This window comes from Lolium rigidum, chromosome 3 (assembly GCF_022539505.1).
Source record: "Lolium rigidum isolate FL_2022 chromosome 3, APGP_CSIRO_Lrig_0.1, whole genome shotgun sequence".
Lineage (NCBI taxonomy): Eukaryota > Viridiplantae > Streptophyta > Magnoliopsida > Poales > Poaceae > Lolium > Lolium rigidum.
Genome location: NC_061510.1, coordinates 109,065,034 through 109,086,775, shown reverse-complemented (window position 1 = coordinate 109,086,775; position 21,742 = coordinate 109,065,034). Strand labels below are relative to the sequence as shown.

The window sequence follows — 21,742 nt, the reverse complement described above, 5'->3', positions numbered from 1 at the left end:
CACTCCCGGATATCAATGCAGGCATGAACCCACTATCGAGCATAAATACTCCCTCTTGGAGTTACAAGCATCAACTTGGCCAGAGCCTCTACTAATAACGGAGAGCATGCAAGATCATAAACAACACATAGGTAATAACTTGATAATTAACATAACATGGTATTCTCTATCCATCGGATCCCGACAAACACAACATAGAGCATTACAGATAGATGATCTTGATCATGTTAGGCAGCTCACAAGATCCAACAATGAAGCAAAATGAGGAGAAGACAACCATCTAGCTACTGCTATGGACCCATAGTCCAGGGGTGAACTACTCACTCATCACTCCGGAGGCGACCATGGCGGTGAAGAGTCCTCCGGGAGATGAATCCCCTCTCCGGCAGGGTGCCGGAGGAGATCTCCGTAATCCCCCGAGATGGGATTGGCGGCGGCGGCGTCTCCGGAAGGTTTTCCGTATCGTGGTTCTTCGCATCGGGGTTTCGCGACGGAGGCTTTAAGTAGGCGGAAGGGCAACATGGGGGGCCACACGAGGGCCCCACACCACGGGTCGGCGCGGCCAAGACCCGGGCCGCGCCGCCCTATGGTGGCGGCCTCTCGTGGCCCCACTTCGACTCCTCTTCGGTCTTCCGGAAGCTTCGTGGCAAAATAGGACCCCGGGTTTTGATTTCGTCCAATTCCGAGAATATTTCGTTACTAGGATTTCTGAAACCAAAAACAGCGAGAAAACAAGAATCGGCTCTTCGGCATCTTGTTAATAGGTTAGTTCCAGAAAATGCACGAATATGACATAAAGTGTGCATAAAACATGTAGATATCATCAATAATGTGGCATGGAACATAAGAAATTATCGATACGTTGGAGACGTATCATAGTACCCTCGGATTCAGCTTCCTTTTCAGAAGATCCCGCAGATTTTTGAGAACCTGCGGGTTCACTATCAGCGCCAGGAGCATCTTGGTTATCATCATCGATAACGGCTCGTTCTTCGACTTCTCCACCTTCAGGAAGGGGAGGAAGAGAGACAATATCTGGATGGTTCTGTATAAAGCAAAGAGGGATGTCAATAAAGAAGTTATGCAAAAGATGTCAAACAAAAATAGAGAGTCGATAAAAAGTTACCTTGGGGAGCGCATTGGCGGCGCTATATGGTTTTACCCGACAAGAAGACGGGACAGGATCTTTTTTGCTGAGGGAGGAAATTTTTCGGACAAGCTTTTCTAAGTCCTTGACCGATAAATCCATCGACAAGCGATCCACATCCTTGTCGCCAGTATACTTCCAGAGAGGATTTTTGCGAGCCTGCAGAGGCTGCACTCTAATCCTAAGGAAATAGGCTGTGATTTGGATACCCGACAGTTCTTGGCCGCGGGTATTTTGCAGCTCGCGGATGCGGGTCATCAATGCTTCCGTCGCCGTTTTTTCTTCCTCGGTAGCCTCTGCATCCCAGGAACGGCGGCGGTAGATTTTTTCGGCACCATCAAAAGGGGGAATGTTGTCTTCGGCACATCCATGATTTTCCTCATGAATGTATAGCCATTTTTTGCGCCACCCTTGAACTGAGTCAGGGAATTTTACATCGAAGTAATCGACATCAGGGCAAACGGAGATAACAACGCCGCCTATATTATAGGCGACATTGGGAGAGCCATTACGGCGGCAGAAAAAGATACGCTTCCACAACACCCAGTTTGGCTGGACGCCGAGGAAGGATTCACAAAGAGTGATGAAAATGGAAATATGGAGGATAGAATTGGGTGTGAGGTGATGAAGTTGCAGTCATAAACGAAAAGCAACCCTCGAAGAAAAGGATGAATGGGGGCAGAGAGGCCGCGGATGAGATGATCGACGAAACTAAGCCGATACTCCATTGGAGGGGCTGGGTAGCTTTCTTCGCTGGGGAAGCACAGCGCCTGTGGCTTCTTGCTGATTCCCAGTTTCTTCAGGAGGTTGATGTCCTGGGTAGAGATTTTGGATCTCTCCCACTCGGCACCGCCAAGATCTACGGAAGCCATCTTGGATTCAGGAGTGCTGTGCCTGGTCAATCTGCGCGGTGGCATCAACAATGGCGCAGGAATACAATGTAAGAGTGGTTGAGCTCAGGAGAGTTATGGAGCACAAGAGGGGATTTTTGCAGAAGAGAGCAGGGAAGCGGCACGAGCGAAAGTGCTGGAGGAAGAAGATGAAGACCTTAAATAGAGGTGCGGCGAAGCGGCGAACCGTTGGATGGAAAAAGTGTGCGGTAAGATGATGTACACATGGAACAGGGGTAAAAAGTAACTTCGCCCTACGGGCGTTACGGTGCGTGCGCCGAGAAAAGCGGAGAACGTGTGTCCCCCACTTGCACGACGTGTCAATATGATGCGTAATTTGGGCCCGCAAGGCAGCGAGAGAGAACATCTCGCGATTTCCAGAAATAGTGGTCGTGGTTATCGTCAGCAATGATGTCACTTCAGCAAAAAGAATTTCGACTCAACATTTTCATAAAAAGGCGATAGCAAAAGATATTGGAGAGCCTTTGATCAAACACAAGTTTTTGATCAAATGCTCGGGGGCTACTTTGGAAAAATGAAAAATTCGAGAAAGACAAAATAGAAATGGTGTGAGCCTATGATCAAATACAAAAATTTGCTCATAGCCTCGGGGCTACTCCCATCGGGAGCGCTGTTCGCGCACCCGAGAGATGTGAAAATTTCGGGAGGAAAGAAAATATAGCGGCATAAGGCGTGGAGCCTACACCCAAGCACAAGTCCTTGGCTGTAGCCTCGGTGGCTACTCCCATCGGGAACGCTGTTCGCGTGCCCGATGAAATTATAAAACAAAACAAAAAAGAAGAAAGAAGAACAAGAGAGTATATTTCGAGTTATAAAATAACTCTACATATACTCCCATAGGGAGAACAATATAAGTCATCCGTTGACTCAATAAAATGTGCCATTCCAACAACTGAATGAAGCACTCGACAATATATTCTCAGAACGCCAAAGTTGCGAACAATTTCTGAATGCCGCAAAACTTTGTGAAGGTAAGACCACAGATCCGTTCTGAGTGGCGTGGCGTCGTCTCTGACGTCGGTTTGCTACTTTATCCGTATCAACAGATACGAAGAAAAATCCTAACGGACGCGTTAGGTACCCGATAAATATGACTGGGACTCGACAGAATGGTAAGACCTTAAGCGGCACCTGTCGAAGTTTACACCAGTATCCCAAGATCATGTCCGGGGACGTGATCTTGAAGTAGGTTTTTGCGGATTGCTACTAGAGCAGTTAACTAGTACCTGATCCGTCAGATGAACTAGCCCCAACTACCATTATCCCTGTACAATATAGAAATTCATATGAGGAAATATAGAAAAGTTTAAAGTTGTCGAGTAAATATAAATAGTGGAGATTTTCCCTGACTCTACGATTCAAGCAAAATCTCGGGGGCTACTGACATAGGCATCCCCAATGGGTCTGCCGAAGATAGTACCCGGGGTTTACTGAAGGCCCACGACTCGAAGAATAAGAAGAATCGGAAGCCCAAGTTGATATTAAGGAAAGTTAGAGTTGTATTAGAAGATGATGTTTGTAATCTTACGGGCTGAGTTGGAAACCCTCCCGGACTCTGTAACTTGTACAATACGAATCCCTCGGCTCCACCTCCTATATAAGGGGGAGTCGAGGGACAAAGAAAGCATTGAATCATTGTCTCTCAAACCCTAGCTTTCATAATCGTCGAGTACTTTTCGGCTGAAACCTTCGAGATCTACTTGCCCTCTACTTCCAACTAAACCCTAGTCTACAACCTGTAGGCATTGATAAGTTAATCCCTTGTCAGTCGTCTTGGTCATATTGGAGTGAAGCGCATGAAGAAACTCCATTCCGATGGACTTCTTGAGTCACTTGACTTTGAGTCACTTGACAGATGCGAAGCATGTCTAATGGGAAAAATGACTAAGACTCCATTTTCTAGTACAATGGAGCGAGCTACGGACTTATTGGAAATCATACATACCGATGTGTGCGGACCAATGAGTGTAGCATCGCGCGGTGGTTATCGTTATGTTCTAACCTTCACGGATGATCTGAGTAGATATGGATATATTTACTTTATGAAACATAAGTCCGAGACTTTTGAGAAGTTCAAGGAATTCCAAAGTGAAGTAGAAAATCAGCGTAACAAGAAGATTAAGTTTACAGCGTTCTGATCGCGGAGGCGAATATCTGAGTTATGAGTTTGGCATGCATTTAAAGAAATGCGGAATACTTTCACAGTTGACACCGCCGGGAACACCACAGCGCAATGGTGTGTCCGAACGTCGTAATCGAACTCTCTTAGATATGGTTCGGTTTATGATGTCTCTTACCAATTTGCCGTTGTCGTTTTGGGGTTATGCATTAGAGACAACTGCATTCACTTTAAATAGGGCACCATCTAAATCTGTTGAAACGACACCGTATGAATTATGGTTTGGGAAGAAACCTAAGCTGTCGTTCCTTAAAGTTTGGGGTTGCGAAGCTTATGTAAAGAAGTTACAACCTGACAAGCTAGAACCCAAAGCGGAGAAATGCGTCTTCATATGATACCCTAAAGAAACAATTGGGTACACTTTCTATCACAGATCCGAAGGCGAAATCTTTGTTGCCAAGAATGGATCCTTTCTTGAGAAGGAGTTTCTCACTAAAGAAGTGACTGGAAGGAAAGTAGAACTCGACGAGGTTGATGAACCTTCTCTCATAGATCGAGTAGCGCAGTGCCGGAAGAAGTTTCTGCGCAGCCTACGCCTATAGGAGAGGAAGCAAATGATGATGATCATGAAACTTCGAACGAGGAAGCTACTAAACCTCGCAGATCGACGAGGGAACGTACCACTCCTGATTGGTATGATCCCTGTCTAAATGTCATGATTATGGACAACAATGATGAGGACCCTGCGACGTATGAAGAAGCAATGATGAGCCCAGATTCCAACAAATGGCAAGAAGCCATGAAATCCGAAATGGGATCCATGTATGATAACAAAGTATGGACTTTGGTAGACTTACCCGATAGCCGCAAGGCTGTCGAGAATAAATGGATCTTTAAGAGAAAAACAGATGCCGATGGTAATATTACTCGTCTATAAAGCTCGACTTGTCGCAAAGGGTTTCCGACAAATTCAAGGAGTTGACTACGATGAGACTTTCTCACCTGTAGCGAAGCTAAAGTCTGTGAGGATTTTGTTAGCAATAGCTGCATTTTTTGATTATGAGATTTGACAGATGGATGTCAAAACGGCGTTCCTCAATGGTGATTTTGAGGAAGAGTTGTATATGGTACAACCCAAGGGTTTTGTCGATCCTGAAAATGCTGACAAGGTATGCAAACTTCAGCGTTCTATTTATGGACTGAAGCAAGCATCCCGGAGTTGGAATCTACGCTTTGATAGAGTGATCAAAGAATTCGGTTTTATACGGACTCATGGTGAGGCCTGTATTTACAAGAAAGTGAGTGGGAGCTCTGTAGCGTTCCTGATATTATATGTAGATGACATATTATTGATTGAGAATGATATAGAACTATTAAGCAGCGTTAAAGGTTATTTGAATAAGTGTTTTTCAATGAAAGACCTTGGTGAAGCGACGTACATTTTAGGCATCAAGATTTATAGAGATGGATCAAGACGCCTAATAGGCCTTTCACAGAGTACATACCTGGACAAGATTCTAAAGAAGTTTAGAATGGATGAAAGCAAGAAAGGGTTCTTGCCTATGTTGCCAGGTAAGGTCTTGAGTAAGACTCAAGGTCCGGCTACGACAGATGAAAGAGAAAGGATGAGCAAGATCCCCTATGCTTCGGCAGTAGGCTCTCTCATGTATGCCATGCTGTGTACTAGACCGGATATCGCACATGATGTTAGTTTGACCAGCAGATATCAAAGTGATCCAGGAATGGAACACTGGACATCGGTCAAGAATATCCTGAATTACCTGAAAAGGACTAAGGATATGTTTCTTTGTTATGGCGGTGACCAAGAGCTCGTTGTAACCAGTTACATCGATGCAAGTTGGAACACCGATCCTGATGACTCTAAGTCTCAGTCTGGGTACGTGTTTATATTGAATGGTGCGGCGGTAAGTCTGGAGCGGTTCCAAGCAGTGCACGGTGGCGAAATCTTCAACGGAATCTGAATATATAGCGGCTTCAGAGGCTTCATCGGAAGCGGTATGGATGAAGAGGTTCATTGTTGAGCTTGGTGTGGTTCCTGGTGCATTGGACCCGTTAGTCATTTATTGTGACAACACGGGTGCCATCGCCAATGCAAAGGAACCAAGGTCACACAAGAAGCTGAAGCATATCAAGCTGCGTTTTCATTCGATTCACGAATACATCGAAGATGGTGAAGTAGAGATTTGCAAAGTACACACGGATCCGAATGTTGCGGATCCGTTGACTAAAGCTCTCCCTAGGGCAAAGCATGACCAACACCGGAATGCCATGGGTGTTAGGTACCTTACAATGTAATCTAGATTATTGACTCTAGTGCAAGTGGGAGACTGTTGGAGATATGCCCAAGAGGCAATAATAAAGTGGTTACTATAATATCTTTGTGTTTATGATAAATGTTTGCATACCATGCTATAATTGTATTAACCGAAACATTGATACATGTGTGTTATGTAAACAACAAGGAGTCCCTAGTAAGCCTCTTGTATAACTAGCTTGTTGATTAATGGATGATCATGATTTCGTGATCATGAACATTGGATGTTATTAATAACAAGGTTATGTCATTAATTGAATGATATAATGGACACACACCCAAATGAGCGTAGCATAAGATCAAGTCATTAAGTTCAATTTGCTATAAACTTTCGATACGAAGTTGCCTTAGTCCTTCGACCATGAGATCATGTAAATCACTTACACCGGAAGGGTACTTTGATTACATCAAACGCCATGGCGTAAATGGGTGGTTATAAAGATGGGATTAAGTATTTGGAAAGTGTGAGTTGAGGCATATGGATCAATAGTGGGATTTGTCAATCCTGATGATGGATAGATATACTCTGGGCCCTCTCGGTGGAATGTCGTCTGATTAGCTTGCAAGCACATGATTGGATCATGAGAGATGACATACCGCGGTACGAGTAAAGAGTACTTGTCGGTAATGAGGTTGAACAAGGTATGGAGATACCGATGATCAAACCTCGGACAAGTAGAATATCGTGTGACAAAGGGAATTGGCATCGTATGTAAATGGTTCAATCGATCACTAAGTCATCGTTGAATATGTGGGAGCCATTATGGATCTCCAGATCCCGCTATTGGTTATTGCTCGGAGAGGAGTCTCGACCATGTATGCATAGTTCACGAACCGTAGGGTGACGCGCTTAAGGTTCGATGTCGCATAAGTAGATTTGAATATGGTATGGAGACGAAGTTTGTTCGGAGTCTCGGATGTGATCCAGGATGTCACGAGGAGGTCCGGAATAGTCCGGAGAATAAGATTCATATAAGGGAAGTTGATTTCTGGGTTTCGGAAAAGTTCGGGATTTTTCCGGTGGTTGACTGGAAGGTTCTAGAAGGTTCCAGAGGGGTCCACCATGGGGCCCACGACCTATGAGGGCTAGCATGGGCCGAGGGGATTCTCCCTGGCCTAATGGTCCGGGGGCACATGCCCCCCAAGGCCCAGGCCGGCCAACCCCTAGGGTTTCCCTAGGGGGGATCAACTTGGGGAAGGGGAAATCCCTCTCCCCCCTTTTGGCCGCCGCCCCCTAACCCTAGATGGGAAAGGGGGCCACCCCACCGACCTGGCCCCCTATATAAAGAGGGGAGGGGGTGGCCGGCCACCTTACCCCATCATTGCCCCCTCCTCTGGCCGCCTCTCTCCTCCACCATACGTTGCTCCGGCTTAGGCGAAGCCCTGCAGTTTTTCTTCCTCCACTACCACCACCACGCCGTCGTGCTGCTGGAATTCGGAGGAGATCTACCACACCTCCGCTGCCCGCTGGAACGGGAGAGGAAGGAGCTTCATCGACACCGTACGCGCGACCGAGTATGGAAGTGCTGCCGGATTGCAGCACCGGAACGATCGTCTACACCAACAACGAGATTAATCTCGTAGGCTTTGGAATCTTCGAGGGTTAGTCTCATCTCCATCTCGTTGCTTCGATCTTGTAGATTAGATCTTGGGTGTTCCATAGATTAGATCTATTGGTTTTATTCGTCTTGCGGTAGGAAATTTTTTGTTTTCTATGCAACAAACCCCTTCATTGTTCGCCGATCATCGGGGCCGCGGTGAGTGGCCAATAGGGTTGGCGCGAATAACCATCCCCTAGCCTCGACATCGCTGGCCGCTGGGTATTGACGCGAGACTCGCATCTCTTCCCCAGCTCGTCTGCAACCTTCTCTTCCCCGCCCCAAGCGCTAGACCTATCGCTAGACCTATCGCTACGCCGACCAAGAAATCTGAACGGGGCAACCGGAACGAGTGGTAGGATGTTCAGCTGCAGGTAGATGTAGCCGGTAGAGACAACCCAGAGTAGAGATTAGGAAGTGACTAGGGGTAGTTTGAGCTTTTGTGTGTAAATCATGTACGCCGCCCTAAGTAGCTTGAGATTGGGACTTGCGACTTTGACCATCCAAACATGATTCGACATTCAACTAGGATATGAATTCTAGGTACTACCAAATATCTAAACATCCAAAGAGAAATGTTGGTACTGATCTCAATGCAAATATCTCAAGATATTGATATTACATCGAATACAATACCAATCCTGCCAATACAAACATTCAAACGAATCCGTAGGATTCTATTTGCAAAGTTTTCAGAAAATCTGTTTTCTCTTTGTCTGTTGTCAGTTTCTAGGTTTGTTGGTTCATGTAACTTAATTTTTGCTCTAAAAGAAAGCTGCTGGTTGCTGCTGCTGCGACGTCCTCCTCGTCCCAACCTTAGAGCATCTCCACTCGTCTCCCCGAGAAGCCCCCTACGAGCCGTTTTTTACATCCGGACGGCGAAAAACGGCCCAGTCGCGCCCCCAGGTTCTCGTTTTCATCCGGATTTGGGCCTAAATTCATCCGGCGATCCCACGCCATCCCCGCCCCCCCCCGGGGAGCGCTCGGGGACTCCGGATGGAGCAAAACCAATCACTCACGCCCACGTGTCTCCTCTTTCGTCCGGACTCCCCGGGCAATCCTCTTTTTTCCCCGAGAAACGCCGCTTGGGGAGCACACGACTGAAAATATACTGCCCTCAGGACAAATTTTCGTCCAATCCGGACGAAAATTTCGCCGAATTTGGGCGTGGGGAGCGTCAACGAGTGGGGATGCTCTTAAAGCGTTTCATAATTCTTCTATCATCAGTAGCTGGTGCATCACCAGATTCGTGCTCATCATCTCACGCCGTCGATCCATCGATCGACGCTATTTCCCGATTTAAGCTTTGCCAGGAGTAGGTCCGCACGCAGTCTACTCCTCACCAAACCCGGCAACCGACGAGATCAACCACTGCCACGAGCGCGAGGATAGCGCGCGCGCGCACGAGCACTACGCCATCCTTTGAATTGATCGAAAAACAAAGTCTAGTGTACCGGCGGTAGAGCATCTCGAATGGCATCATGGTCCGATTCGAAATCTCGGTCAAATCCAGGCGGATTTAATCGCTAATTACACCGTCGTCCTCCCCCGACACCCGGGGGGAGCTGCTGCCGCTTACGCGAGTCCACGTGAGGAGACCACGGACGGATCGCCCGACCGGCCGGCCGCCGCCGCCGCCGCCGAGCGGGAGCATGGGCGGCACGGCCTTCGACTTCGAGTTCAAGAGGTGAGCACCGCCAGCCGCGCGCAAACGTGCAGAGCCCGAGAGCCATGCACCGTCCCGTCCGGGACGCGCCCGCGCCCGCGACATCGTCGGGCCGCGCGCCACGTGCTCCGAGAGCTCGCGCCTCGGGCGACGCAAAGACAACGAGTTTCTTTTCCCCCATTCCATTTCCGCAATCTGCGCCGGCCGAATCCATTCTTCTTCTTCTTCTTCTTCTATTCCTCCTTCTCGCCATCGCCTTCCCCGATCTTGCCGCGATCCGTTGAAATCTTTTGATTCTTCGCCCGCAAGCCCTCCCGCAGAAAATTGCCTTCCCCATGTGCGCGGATCTAGGGCCGCGGGCCGGCGCCTAGGGTTTATGGCTTTGGTCAATCCATGGCGTGCGCTGCCGAGGTCGCCCTGTCGCTTCTTCTTTAATGCGCGCTGATCCCCATATGGACGCCGAGTCCCGGTATCATAAATGCGCCCTCATTTCCATTTCCATTTCTCTCTGCCTCCTCCTCCTCTCCTTCTCCTCTGTTATTGTCCTTGTTTGTAGATTGGATTTGTGTGTGTGGGCTAATGCAGTGGTTCGAGTTGCTGCCTGTTGACGCTGTTGAGGTTTGGCGCAGGGACGCGTATGGATTCGCGGTGCGGCCGCAGCATCTGCAGCGTTTCCGCGAGTACGCCAAGATTTACAAGGTACCGTACTAATTTACCAGGATGGAAATATCCTCTTTTTTTTTGTATGTTCAAGCAAAAAGTTCTCATTTTTGCTGTTATTGGATTGTCGTTAAAAAGGAGGAGGAAGATGAGAGAGCGCAAGTATGGAAGGACTTCTTAGACAGATTGGCTGACTCTGAGGATTTCCCCACCACAGCCAGCATTTCCCCGTCGACACACGATCCTGCTGCCGGAGATGGTGATGCAGGTGATGAAAGTGCAGAAAAGAGAGTCAATGAAGCTGAAAGTGCAGAAAAGAGTGACAATGAAGCTGAAAGTGCACAAAAGAGTGTCAATGAAGAAGAGAATGGAGCCGAAAATGCAGAGAACAGCAACAACTTGGAGGATTTGAAGGAAGTTCAGGAAGTCAGACAAGTAAATGGTGAGCCGGAAGATTTTAACGGCGAGACTAGCAACTTGGAAAAACTGAAAGAGGACAGCAATAGCAGTGAGGCAAACTGTGATGAAAAGGAAGAAGAGGATGAAGCTGCAGGAAGTAACGCCAAGTTGGAACATGTGGAAGAAGTTGATGGCAACGATGAATCCAGAGAAGCAAATGGCAACGCAGAAGATTCCAAAAATGATGTGACTGGCAACTCAGAAATACTGAAAGAGGAAGCTAGTGCAGACTCTGAAGAATTGAACAAAGCCTCTGAAGAAGTGAAGGAGATGATCCAGGGGTCTGAAGAAATAAAAGACGTCAATGGTGGTTCGGAAGAATCTAAAGTTCAAAAAGAAGCTTTAAATGGATTGGTGGAAGGGAATAATGATAACTTCGAAAAGTTCAAAGAGACCCCTTTTGACAAGGGGTTGTTGGATGAACTGGAGCCCTTAAAAGTAGAGTCCTGGAAGCGGATGAGGGCATCACTCAGCATCATTGAGCAAATGATGTGCTCTCGGGTGGTGAGAAGAAATGATACCACAAATGTCATATCTGGAAAGGTTGGGACACAGCTTTCTTCAATTGAAGAAGAAAGGACAGTAGAAGAAAGCCATGAAGGGGTTCCAGCAGAGGAGTCATATAATGCAAAGAAGGAGGATCGGTCACAGAAAGGGGCACCTGGTGCTTCGCCGAATGGTACCTTGGAGGGAGTCAATGGAGAGTCTTATTTCCTTTGGAGGGAGGAGCTCGAGAGCTTGGTTCGTGGAGGCGTGCCGATGGCTCTTAGAGGAGAGGTGCAACTCCAACCATAATTACACCATGCTTTTCTGTCTCCAGCTATGAGATATACCTTTGAAGTTATATATGGTTTGTTTTCTTGCAGATGTGGCAAGCATTTGTGGGTGTTAGTGCTCGGAAAATCAGTGGGTACTACAACAAATTGCTAGATGAGAAGACCGATGTATTGGATAAAAAGGACCTTCCGGACCAAGTGGTTAATGAACAGAAAAGTTCACCAAAAAAGCATTCTAAGCCTGAGAAGTGGAAGGGACAGATAGAGAAGGTTGTTCTTTGAAACATGTCGAACTGATAGGAAGTATACCCTTGGTTATCAAATTCCAGTATTTCTGAAAACTTGTTTTTTCTGTTACCGTTACAGGATTTGCCTCGAACATTTCCAGGACACCCTGCACTAGATGAGGATGGGAGAAACGCTTTGAGGCGGTTATTAACAGCATATGCAAGGCATAATCCATCTGTTGGATACTGCCAGGTAATTCAATTGGATTTTGACCTTCCTGTTTCTAAGTTATAACTGTGAAAGTTTTGGTGATCCATGTTAACTGAACTATGAAAGGTCGCCATTTTTCAAAGGTTGGTTCTAGTTGAGCATTTGTTGCCATCATGTATATCATGGCCTTTAAAAAAAGAGGGGGAAGATTTGTAATCTATCATGCATTGTGTACAGTAAAATTAAGTACTTTTCAACCAGTTGTTCTGATGATCAAAATTTTATCTTAGTATTCCTACCGAAACTTTAGAATAAATATACATGGTTGAGATCAATAAGGCCTATCCTGAATTTCAAATATGCAATTTCGTCGCCATCTAGCTTTGTGCATGCCCTGCACCATTCATCTGGTTTAGAAACATCTGTACTTCATATTTTTCAAGGGGGAGTCAACGTAGTCCATATGCACCGCTCCGTGAGTTTGTACACTTAAAACATCATCAAATCTTCTCACAACAAATCGTGCAGAAAAATATGATCATATGTGTACTGCAAAAAAAGAGACAAGAACATCTCCTTGTTATATAACTTAATTTCTCTTATTTTTGTACAGTACACACATGATTATATTATTTTCATGATTTTTCGTACATGTGCCTAATTATTTATATACGAGTTTATTTAAATGCACAAGTGTACAAAATTGTGAAGGGGGGTATGAAGGTGTGTTCACAAAATCCGTTTTGTATTTTTCAGTCTATAATGATGATGCTCCCTTATCTTGGTTATTTCTGCAGGCCATGAATTTTTTTGCTGGACTATTTTTATTGTTCATGCCCGAAGAAAATGCATTCTGGTAGGACTGCATTATGTGCCTTCATTCATGAAACTATATCTGATTAGTAGTTATTCTTATGGTGCAATATCGTAAGCTATCTCCAATTCTTCATTTCCGTTGGTCTTATTTTATTTATTTTATATTTCAGGGCCCTGGTGGGGGTGATAGATGAGTACTTTGAGGGTTACTACACAGAGGAAATGATTGAATCACAGGTATGGATATGTTTTGATGATTACATCATACCTGTTCTGTATGCCTGCGAACATTTTAGATAATATTGCATCTCCATTTACAGGTTGATCAACTTGTTCTTGAGGAGGTCGTACGAGAAAGGTTCCCCAAATTGGGTATGTATTTCAGTTAGATTACTTATACCTGTGTGTTCTTATATTCACGGTATAATAGAAAATGACACATATGACATATGGGCATGCATGACTAATGTCAATCGAGATCTGGAGCTGACATAGCTAAGATTTTTCTGAAGTCGCAATGATTTATTTCCTTGAGAGTGGTTGATGGTTGTAACTTTCCACTCACATTTGTTGCAACTTTTTTCAGCCAAACATACAGATATCTTGGGAGTGCAGGTGACATGGGTGACTGGACCATGGTTTCTTTCAATTTTCATCAACATGCTTCCATGGGAAAGTGGTCAGGTTTTATACAGTATCTTGGTGCTTTCATTAAGATATGACAATATGCAAACATATTTCACAGTTCTCTGCTGTAATATCTGAATACTTGGATCCGTTAAATTACTTAAAAATCTTAAGCAAAAATCATCAGGATCCTGAGAAACCTCAGACTAGTTTTTATGTGTTACATATTCCTTTCATTGTATATGTTCCAACAGATTGATGATTTAATTATACCTCATTGGAACTTTCCTCTTTTTAGTTCTTCGTGTTTGGGATGTGATCCTTTTTGAAGGAAATCGTACAATGCTGTTCCGGACAACGCTTGCTTTGCTGGACTTATATGGTACTACTTATCCATGATTTGATTAATCTGAAATGCTAGGTCCTATTATTTGTTAATTTTGATTGACTAAACTTTGATATGTAACCAACACTATCATCTTTTATGTTAATTTGTAGGGCCTGCCCTGGTGACCACAAAGGATGCTGGAGATGCAATTACATTACTACAGTCTCTTGCTGGCTCTACCTTTGACAGCAGCCAGCTTGTATTGACAGCTTGTATGGGTTTTCAGTCAGTCAAAGAAATGGGATTGCGGGAGCTAAGAAAAAAGCACAGGCCAGAAATTATAGCTGCTATGGAGGAGAGATCAAAGGACCGTAATTCCTGGAAAGATAAGAAGGGACTAGCAACTAAACTATATAGCTTTAAACATGACCCTTCATCTGTATGCCCACAAGTTGATTCCAAGGAAGGGGCGGATGGTTTGCAAGTAAATGGGGATTCTGGATCAACCACCCTAGAAAACTACCTTACTAGTTCAGCATTAGAAAATGAGTTGGATGAGGGTATTGATCTTCAAGAACAGGTAAAAAAATCTCTTCCACTGATTTCTTTTTTTCCCTAGGAATGAGAAAAAGAGAGGTCTTGTTTATTATATACATCAATGGTTTAATGGTGAAATTTGGTGATTTGTAACAGTTCTTCGTGATGATCTTTTCGTAGAACTTAATGGTTCTTTTCGATATAACTTTTTTCTTCGCTGAGCTTAATATTCTGATTTCTTTTGCCCATCTGGAATTTTGAATACACCTTTTTATGTTGACATGATGAATATTCTATAAACATGCACTGCTTTCACGCAGGTAACATGGCTAAAGATTGAGCTGTGCAAGCTGCTTGAGGAGAAAAGATCAGCTGAACTCAGGTTTGTCTTACTTCTGTTTTGCTTCTGATGTTTCATTTGCGCCCTTTAGACTAGCAATCTATGCTCACTTTGAGGCAGCGTCCATGTATATTTGATTTTCCAAAGGAAGCCTAGCTCACTTGGTTGGGGGAGTGGATACAACCCCACCACCTGGGTTCAAGTCCCCATGTATGCGAAGTTGGTTTCCTATTTAAATGGTTGGGGCTTCCCTTACAGTTTCCTTCTTTTCTTGAAAATGGAAAAAATTCCATCAACGTTCTGAGTTGACAGTTAAAACAAAACAACCTTTCGTACTGAGCATATATTGTAAAATAGCAATATAATGTCCTTTTGGTTTGAACAACAATGTTGCTTACTGACTCTGTTCGTACCATTTGAGTTTAGCTAGTATTCACTATGCAGGGGTAAATAAAAATATTTGCACTCAGCATATATTTATTGTAAAATAGCAATACAATGTCCTTTTGATTTGAACAATAACGTTGTCTACTGACTCTGCTCATACCATTTGAGTTTAGCTGTAGTATTCACTATTCAGGGGTAAAGAAAATATTTGAAGGGAGGGGCATGGTGCTCCTTATCTCCTTCACGTCATTATGATACCTCAAACTATTTACTTAGTGTGATAGACGTTATTTAAACCTGATCATCAATTCAGTTATAAAAATCCAATTAAAATTTGCGTCTGGAATTAGTATAAGTCCTTACATTTATGTCTATTCTCTAGGTTTTCATTCTAGGTTCATTGGTCTTTGAGAACCTCACAAGTCATATGGCTTAACTTTGTACTGTGGCATTTTACTTACTTAGCCTATCAGTACATGTCTATAAAGCTTAGCTTACATTTCTTGATATTCACAGAGCTGAGGAGCTGGAAACTGCTTTAATGGAAATGGTCACGCAGGACAATAGACGTATGCTGAGTGCTAAGGTAGTGTTGTTATCTCGAATAATTTAAATTCTTCTTTCCCTAAGACAACACAGTTTTTATGGAAATTCAATCTCCTTATATTTTGGGGGTTAAAAAAGAGCACTTGTAATTTATGTCTGGCTAAATAAAATTCACTTTAGGTAATAATGGTGTACTTTAGACCTTTGATTCATTATCTTGCTTAAATTTTGGTGGATGCGTTTGTGACTTAGAGAAGATTCACAGGTTGAGAAATTGGAAGTAGAAGTATCTGAACTGCGAAAGACTTTTGCAGATAAGCAAGAACAAGAACAAGCAATGCTTCAGGTGTTGTCTGTACCTATGCTTTATATTGCATGACCCTCTTAACTCTGAAATCTTCTGTGTTGTCTTCTTGGTTAAAAAGTACACACATTTACTTGGCCATATACAGATTTTGGTAAGAATGGAGCAGGAGCAGAAAGTCACAGAAGATGCACGCATAGCTGCTGAGCGAGATGCTGTTCAACAAAAATATGTTGCCCACTTGCTGCAGGTTAATCTTGGAGCCGCCTTTTGACAAGTGCTGCCTTTTTCTTCTACTTGTACAACTTATACTTTTGGAGAAGTACGGATGCATAACTTTCATATTTCGTAATGCAGGAGAAGTATGAAGCAACAATGACAGCCCTTTCACAAATGGAGAAGAGAGCTGTGATGGCAGAAACAATGTTGGAAGCTACGAAGCAGTATCAGGCTGGGCAGGTTAAAGCTGTCCAAACCTTCGCTCCAAAGTATGTTTCATTGGACCTCCACCCTCCTTATATTATCTACGAGTAGTATTATTGCCGAGCTCTGATCAGTGAGCACGACTGATTTGCTTCTCAATGCTGTGTATATTAATGGCTAGTGATTTAATTGATTTCTTTTGTTTTCTCATTGTTGCATTTTCTGTCAGCAGATACTTTGTTTAGTACTAATCATACATTACTGATATTATTAATTTGTTTTTAACTGCAAGTCTGAGTTCACATGGTAACATTTCATTTACTGGATAATTCTGTAGGTCGCCACATGCAGACCTTGGGAAGACAAACCAAGAACCTAATCAAGATACGCCTAGCAAGAAAATGGGCTTGCTTTCTAGGGGGCTTGGATGGCTAGAGAAGAGCAAGGTACATCATAGAATGTTTCGTGTTCCAGGATACAGTAGTTGTGCATCTATACAGAAGGACCAACCTCTTTTTAGTACCGAAGGGCCAACCTTTTTATGTAACCTTTCAAAAAGGGAAAATAAACATTTAGAACAATATATTCACCAAGCATTTTTGAAATTATGATGACCCCAATGGCCAAGCATTTTTGAAATTATGACGACCCCAATGGGAAATATGATAGGATTCTGAGGTGTTGGCTCATTAATTTTGAATTACTTTTATCAGGGAAAGCCAAATTCCACTGAAACGTCTGAAGGCTAAACTCCTGCGGAGCCAGGTAAAAAACCGTCAGTCCCAACGAAGATCTTGACGGTCATGGATGATTGGATTGACCGATCTCCATAGCAATTCTTCAAACCAGCTAATTTTTGTCCATGGGAAGAATCAACTTGCGTTTCTGATGGAAGTTTTGCTGTATTTGTACTTGGTAGGTCTGAATCGTTGCAGGACATCCATGTAAATTTTCTTCTCCGAGTAGTTCGATTAAGATTGTCAATACTTAGTGCTCCATTTAGGAGAAAGAAAAAATACACACGAAACCCCCCCATTATTTTTAGACTAGTTTGTGAGATTGTCATAGAGCTATACTGGGGAAGAGCCTGTATTATTTCTCTTCTGAAAGAATTTTGCAGCGCTGTAAAGGAAATGTTCTTTCACTGTCTTATTTGTTCATTTGATAACACTGGCTGGCTTGCAATAGACATATGTTACTTGGTGTAAAGATGAAGTATTCATTGATATTACTAGGAATGATCATTCACAGTTCAGTGAAATGTGCTGTTTTTGCTCTATGTGTATGCACGTCTGCACGGGTGATCTGTCGTGACCATAGCATCTGGTCGAAATATATGAAACTGCCTAACATAATTATTCAGGAACAGTTTGATAAACGTCACCTGAAAATGTCAGATAAAAAAGGAGTAAACAGATACTGCACAGGATAAGTATATGCATTGAGATTTAAAAGATGCATGCGGGTGATCCTGTGGTTTTAGAAGAAAAATGAAGACAATGAATCAAAATCGGTTGAGCACAACCTGAACAAAACTATCAACACTTACTGAAGAAGTGAAGAGGACATGTGTACAGCAGCAACATCCAAAGAAGAAGAGAAAGCAAAGTTCCACAAAGATTCATGTGTATAGCATCATGGAAGCATCTTGAAATACTACGAAGCATGTCTCATAGACTACAACACATGACAAGAAATGAGCCTATTTAGTATCTACAAACAAAATTCTCCCATCGAGCAAAGGCAAGCCTTCCAGAAACACACTTTTGATATGCACTGGACTCCTTGTGATATGCTCCTGCTATCATTTCCCCAGTCGGTGAACTGGAGATGCTGGCTGCATGCGGAATGATCTCCTTGAGCTTACAGACCGCCGCCGTGAGGAGATGTAAGTGAGAGCAGCAGTTACGTCTGTAATCAGTGGTCTCTGGCTGGCTGTTTTTCGGACACACAATTGAGCAACAGCAAGGGCCTGGACCAGTGATGTCTCGCTGTACTGACCGGAGAGCGCTGGGTCCGCCAATATCGAATATTCCTTTTTGTTGATCAAAGGGGTGGCCTGAAGTTATACAGCAAGAAAAGTTAGTAACAATTCATCGCGAAAAGATAAATTCTACTCCGTGACAGCAATTCTAATACATCGTGAAAAGATCAAAGGTGTGACCTTACCCATTCAGCAAGATTACGCTCAGCTTTACCCCGCCTCTGATCCAAAGCCCTTCTTCCTGTGATAACCTCAAGTATAACAACGCCAAAGCTATAAATATCTGACCTGAGAGTAATATGACCGCTCTCAAGGTACTCTGGTGCGCAATATCCAGGTGTACCCATCACTCTGGTTGAAACATGGGTATCGTCACCAGTTGGACCTAGCTTTGCCAAGCCAAAGTCGGACAGCTTTGGATGATATCCCTCTCCAAGCAAAATGTTTGAGCATTTGACGTCACGGTTTATGATGGGAGGGTCAGTACTAACATGCAAATGCTGCAGGCCTTGAGCTGCCCCAGCAAGTATCTTCATCCTTGTGTTCCAGTCAAGAGGCTTCTTATCAGGGGAAAGATCTGGGTAAAACAAAACCAAATCCTGGTTAAACAAGGTTCTAACTGTTTATTTAGTGAAAATGTAATGAAGTAGGGAACTATTTATGGCATACCAAAGATATGAGTTTCCAGTGAACCCAAAGGCATGTATTCATAAACCAAAAGCCTCTGACCCCATTCAGCGCAATAGCCAACAAGCTTGACAAGATTTGGGTGATCCAGCCTGCTCAACACCATAACTTCTGTGTAGAACTCCCTGTTCCCTTGCATTCCATTGGGATTAAGGATCTTTATAGCCACCTGTCCATGGCACGGTTCGAGAATTAGAGCAACATACAAGCGAATCGAACTATCTTCTCGCAAGCATCAATTCTCTTCAGGAAATAATCAAGAACTGCCCAGAAACACATGAACTCACATGGTTGCCATCCAGCACACCTTTATAAACCTCTCCAAACCCGCCCTTTCCTAGGAAGTGCTTTTGCGCGAAGCGCTCGGTCGCCACATCAAGCTCGTCGTAGGTCAATGATGTGCAATCCAGACCATGGTTTGAGATGAACTTAGTGTGTACGCCCCCCTTGCTGGCCTCTAATCTTGACATCTCTGCAGAGACAATAAAACAGATGCACCACCAGTGCACTTGTCAGCTATCACATGAAAAAGCATGCACAATTCCATCATCCAGATTCCAGAACGGCACTATTTTTGTGGAAAATAATTAGTCAACAGAAAAGAAACCGAACAGTTCCAAGTATCAGACAACAAAAAGGTTAAAAAAATGATAAAATAACCCAACTTTACTTAATAATTATCCCTATTGAAGCAACCATGTAATCTAGTGATTTGTTTTTTTAGGAAAGGAAACACATGCACATTTTCATGGAAGATCTCATGTAGTACAAGCATGGGGTTACAGGCCAGACCCCATTTTTTTTTCTTTCTAAACACAGTACTTGCACCTGGTACTAATCGATACTAACACATAGTCATTTCAACATAGTACTCATACAAACATGTAACACAAAAGGAATAGATAGATGTATACAGTTGTACCTCATTAATAAAAACATCATAACAACACGTACAAACAACATGCAATCTGTTTCATTTTAAAAATCGTACTAGGAATGCTGAAAGTTTAATTTTGGTGCCTCACTTAAGTTTGTCTACATCACCAGAAGCCGAGGTTTCCAAACATATTAATCCAAGAATTCCAAGAACAAGGGACAAAAAATTTGAATGGGAACATATATACATCATGGCCACAACCTGGTACTTTCTAAGGAGAATTTGCACAATCAAAGAACTTTTACTCGCTAGAAAATCATGTACATTTATAATGCCCAGGTCCACATATTAGAAGGTTAATAATTAGTTGAACGTTTCCTCTGTTTTGGTCACCGCCACCTATACTGGTTACTATGTAAATTCAGAGTACCTGAAGACTTGTGATTTGGCGATGATCAATGCGCATTTGTCCTACACACAGACCAAGGAGCATTTACTACTATAATCAATGCACATTTATGGATCGGGATATGAAATCTACAGTAGTATGCCATACATTATCTCAGACACGCGCTGCATTTTGAACCGAGGGAGTAGTCGATTGGCAAAATAAGAAAAAAACAAATTGAAGCATCCCAATTCCCAGCTACGAGAGCAACAATTTTTCTGCATAGTACGGAGTACTAGTACTGTATATCTCAGCACATCCAAAGAAGAGCGCAGGCGAAGACCGAAGAAAGGAATGGCATGCAGGAATCCTGCGCGGCTTCAGTTGATGCCCAGAACAACACTTTGCTCACGAAATTACAAAATCGTCAAGAGAAATGCGAGCTTACGTGCACACAGGAACCCGAATTCCCAACAGCGCAACGATACAAAAACGACTGCGAATAAGGTACAGGGATACCCCCAAATCACGAGAGAGCACTGGGGCACCCGGCATCCCAATTTCTGGAAACGAACAAGGCATGCAGGCCATTCTCCTGATCGGATGGATGATGTACTAATTCGATCTTTAGTCGTTTCGTGAACAGCACGGGCAAGTATTGTTAAGGAAAGAAGCACCAAGAACCCAAGAACCCTCGTCATAGAACACCAACCAAAGCCAGAAACCAAGAAACCGGCCCCCTCGGGCGGCGGGCGGAGACCCAAGCAGCAACGGTAACAAACCACCGCCGCGGCGGAAGCCCAAGCAAAGAACCGGCGCCAACGTGGGCAAGAAGGAGGGAGGGAGGGAGGAGGTTTGCACGCGTATGACCTGCGGACGAGGCGGTGGGCGCGATCTGGGACTGCTTCTCCGCCTCCGCGGGGTCCTTCCTCTCGCCCACGGCGCCCTTCTCGCACGAGACGCAGCACCCCATGGCCGGCCGCCGCGTCTGCTCCCGATCGAGGTCGGCGCGCGCGGAATGCAGGGGAGGAAGGGTGGAAGGAACTGCGGGAGTTGGAACAGACGACAACGCAGGAAGAATGTGTGTGTGTGGGGGCGGGGACGAAGGATTTCCCAGGATGGAAGGGAGCAGCTCTGCTCAACTGTCCTCAGGTGCTGTCTGTCCCGCGTGAGCGTTTGCTTCCAGCGACACGGCCTCCCCGTTTTACGGGCGAGCCCAAAGTACGCCTTCGGGTTCAGATTACGTACTTTTTAGTAGTACGCTTTCCGGTGGACTTGGTCTCTTCTGAAGTCGGGACGAAGGCGTCTGCCTGAATTTTCCCGGCCTTCTTTCTTACCCGCCGCCGCCGCCGCCGCCTGTCGCGCTTCCCGGAGGATAAGGGGCAGGCC

General features: G+C 44.3%; 2 protein-coding genes across 3 annotated transcripts; one reads left to right on the top strand and one right to left on the bottom strand.

The window, feature by feature from the left end:
* Nucleotides 1–9,437: 9,437 nt before the first annotated feature.
* LOC124702141 (ecotropic viral integration site 5 protein homolog) lies at nt 9,438–17,678 on the top strand. Of its 2 annotated transcripts, XM_047234254.1 has the most exons (19): nt 9,438–9,797; nt 10,406–10,475; nt 10,575–11,672; nt 11,762–11,941; nt 12,038–12,151; nt 12,907–12,965; nt 13,096–13,162; nt 13,246–13,297; nt 13,512–13,604; nt 13,851–13,934; nt 14,051–14,460; nt 14,738–14,799; nt 15,661–15,730; nt 15,956–16,036; nt 16,143–16,244; nt 16,352–16,482; nt 16,755–16,863; nt 17,131–17,182; nt 17,337–17,678. In XM_047234254.1, the coding sequence occupies exons 1-18, from the start codon at nt 9,763–9,765 to the stop codon at nt 17,164–17,166; spliced, it is 2,853 nt and encodes a 950-aa protein (XP_047090210.1). In that variant the 5' UTR covers nt 9,438–9,762; the 3' UTR covers nt 17,167–17,182; nt 17,337–17,678. The 2 variants fall into 2 exon arrangements, with proteins under 2 accessions (XP_047090210.1, XP_047090209.1); XM_047234253.1 differs by having other exon boundaries at nt 9,439–9,797; nt 17,131–17,678.
* A 382-nt stretch (nt 17,679–18,060) lies between these two features.
* On the bottom strand, nt 18,061–21,276 carry LOC124702139 (probable serine/threonine-protein kinase PBL7). The gene is made up of 5 exons (XM_047234251.1): nt 21,224–21,276; nt 19,376–19,560; nt 19,071–19,257; nt 18,587–18,978; nt 18,061–18,476 (listed from the first exon to the last, which is right to left on the bottom strand). The coding sequence occupies exons 2-5, from the start codon at nt 19,556–19,558 to the stop codon at nt 18,222–18,224; spliced, it is 1,017 nt and encodes a 338-aa protein (XP_047090207.1). The 5' UTR covers nt 19,559–19,560; nt 21,224–21,276; the 3' UTR covers nt 18,061–18,221.
* Between the last annotated feature and the right edge of the window lie 466 nt (nt 21,277–21,742).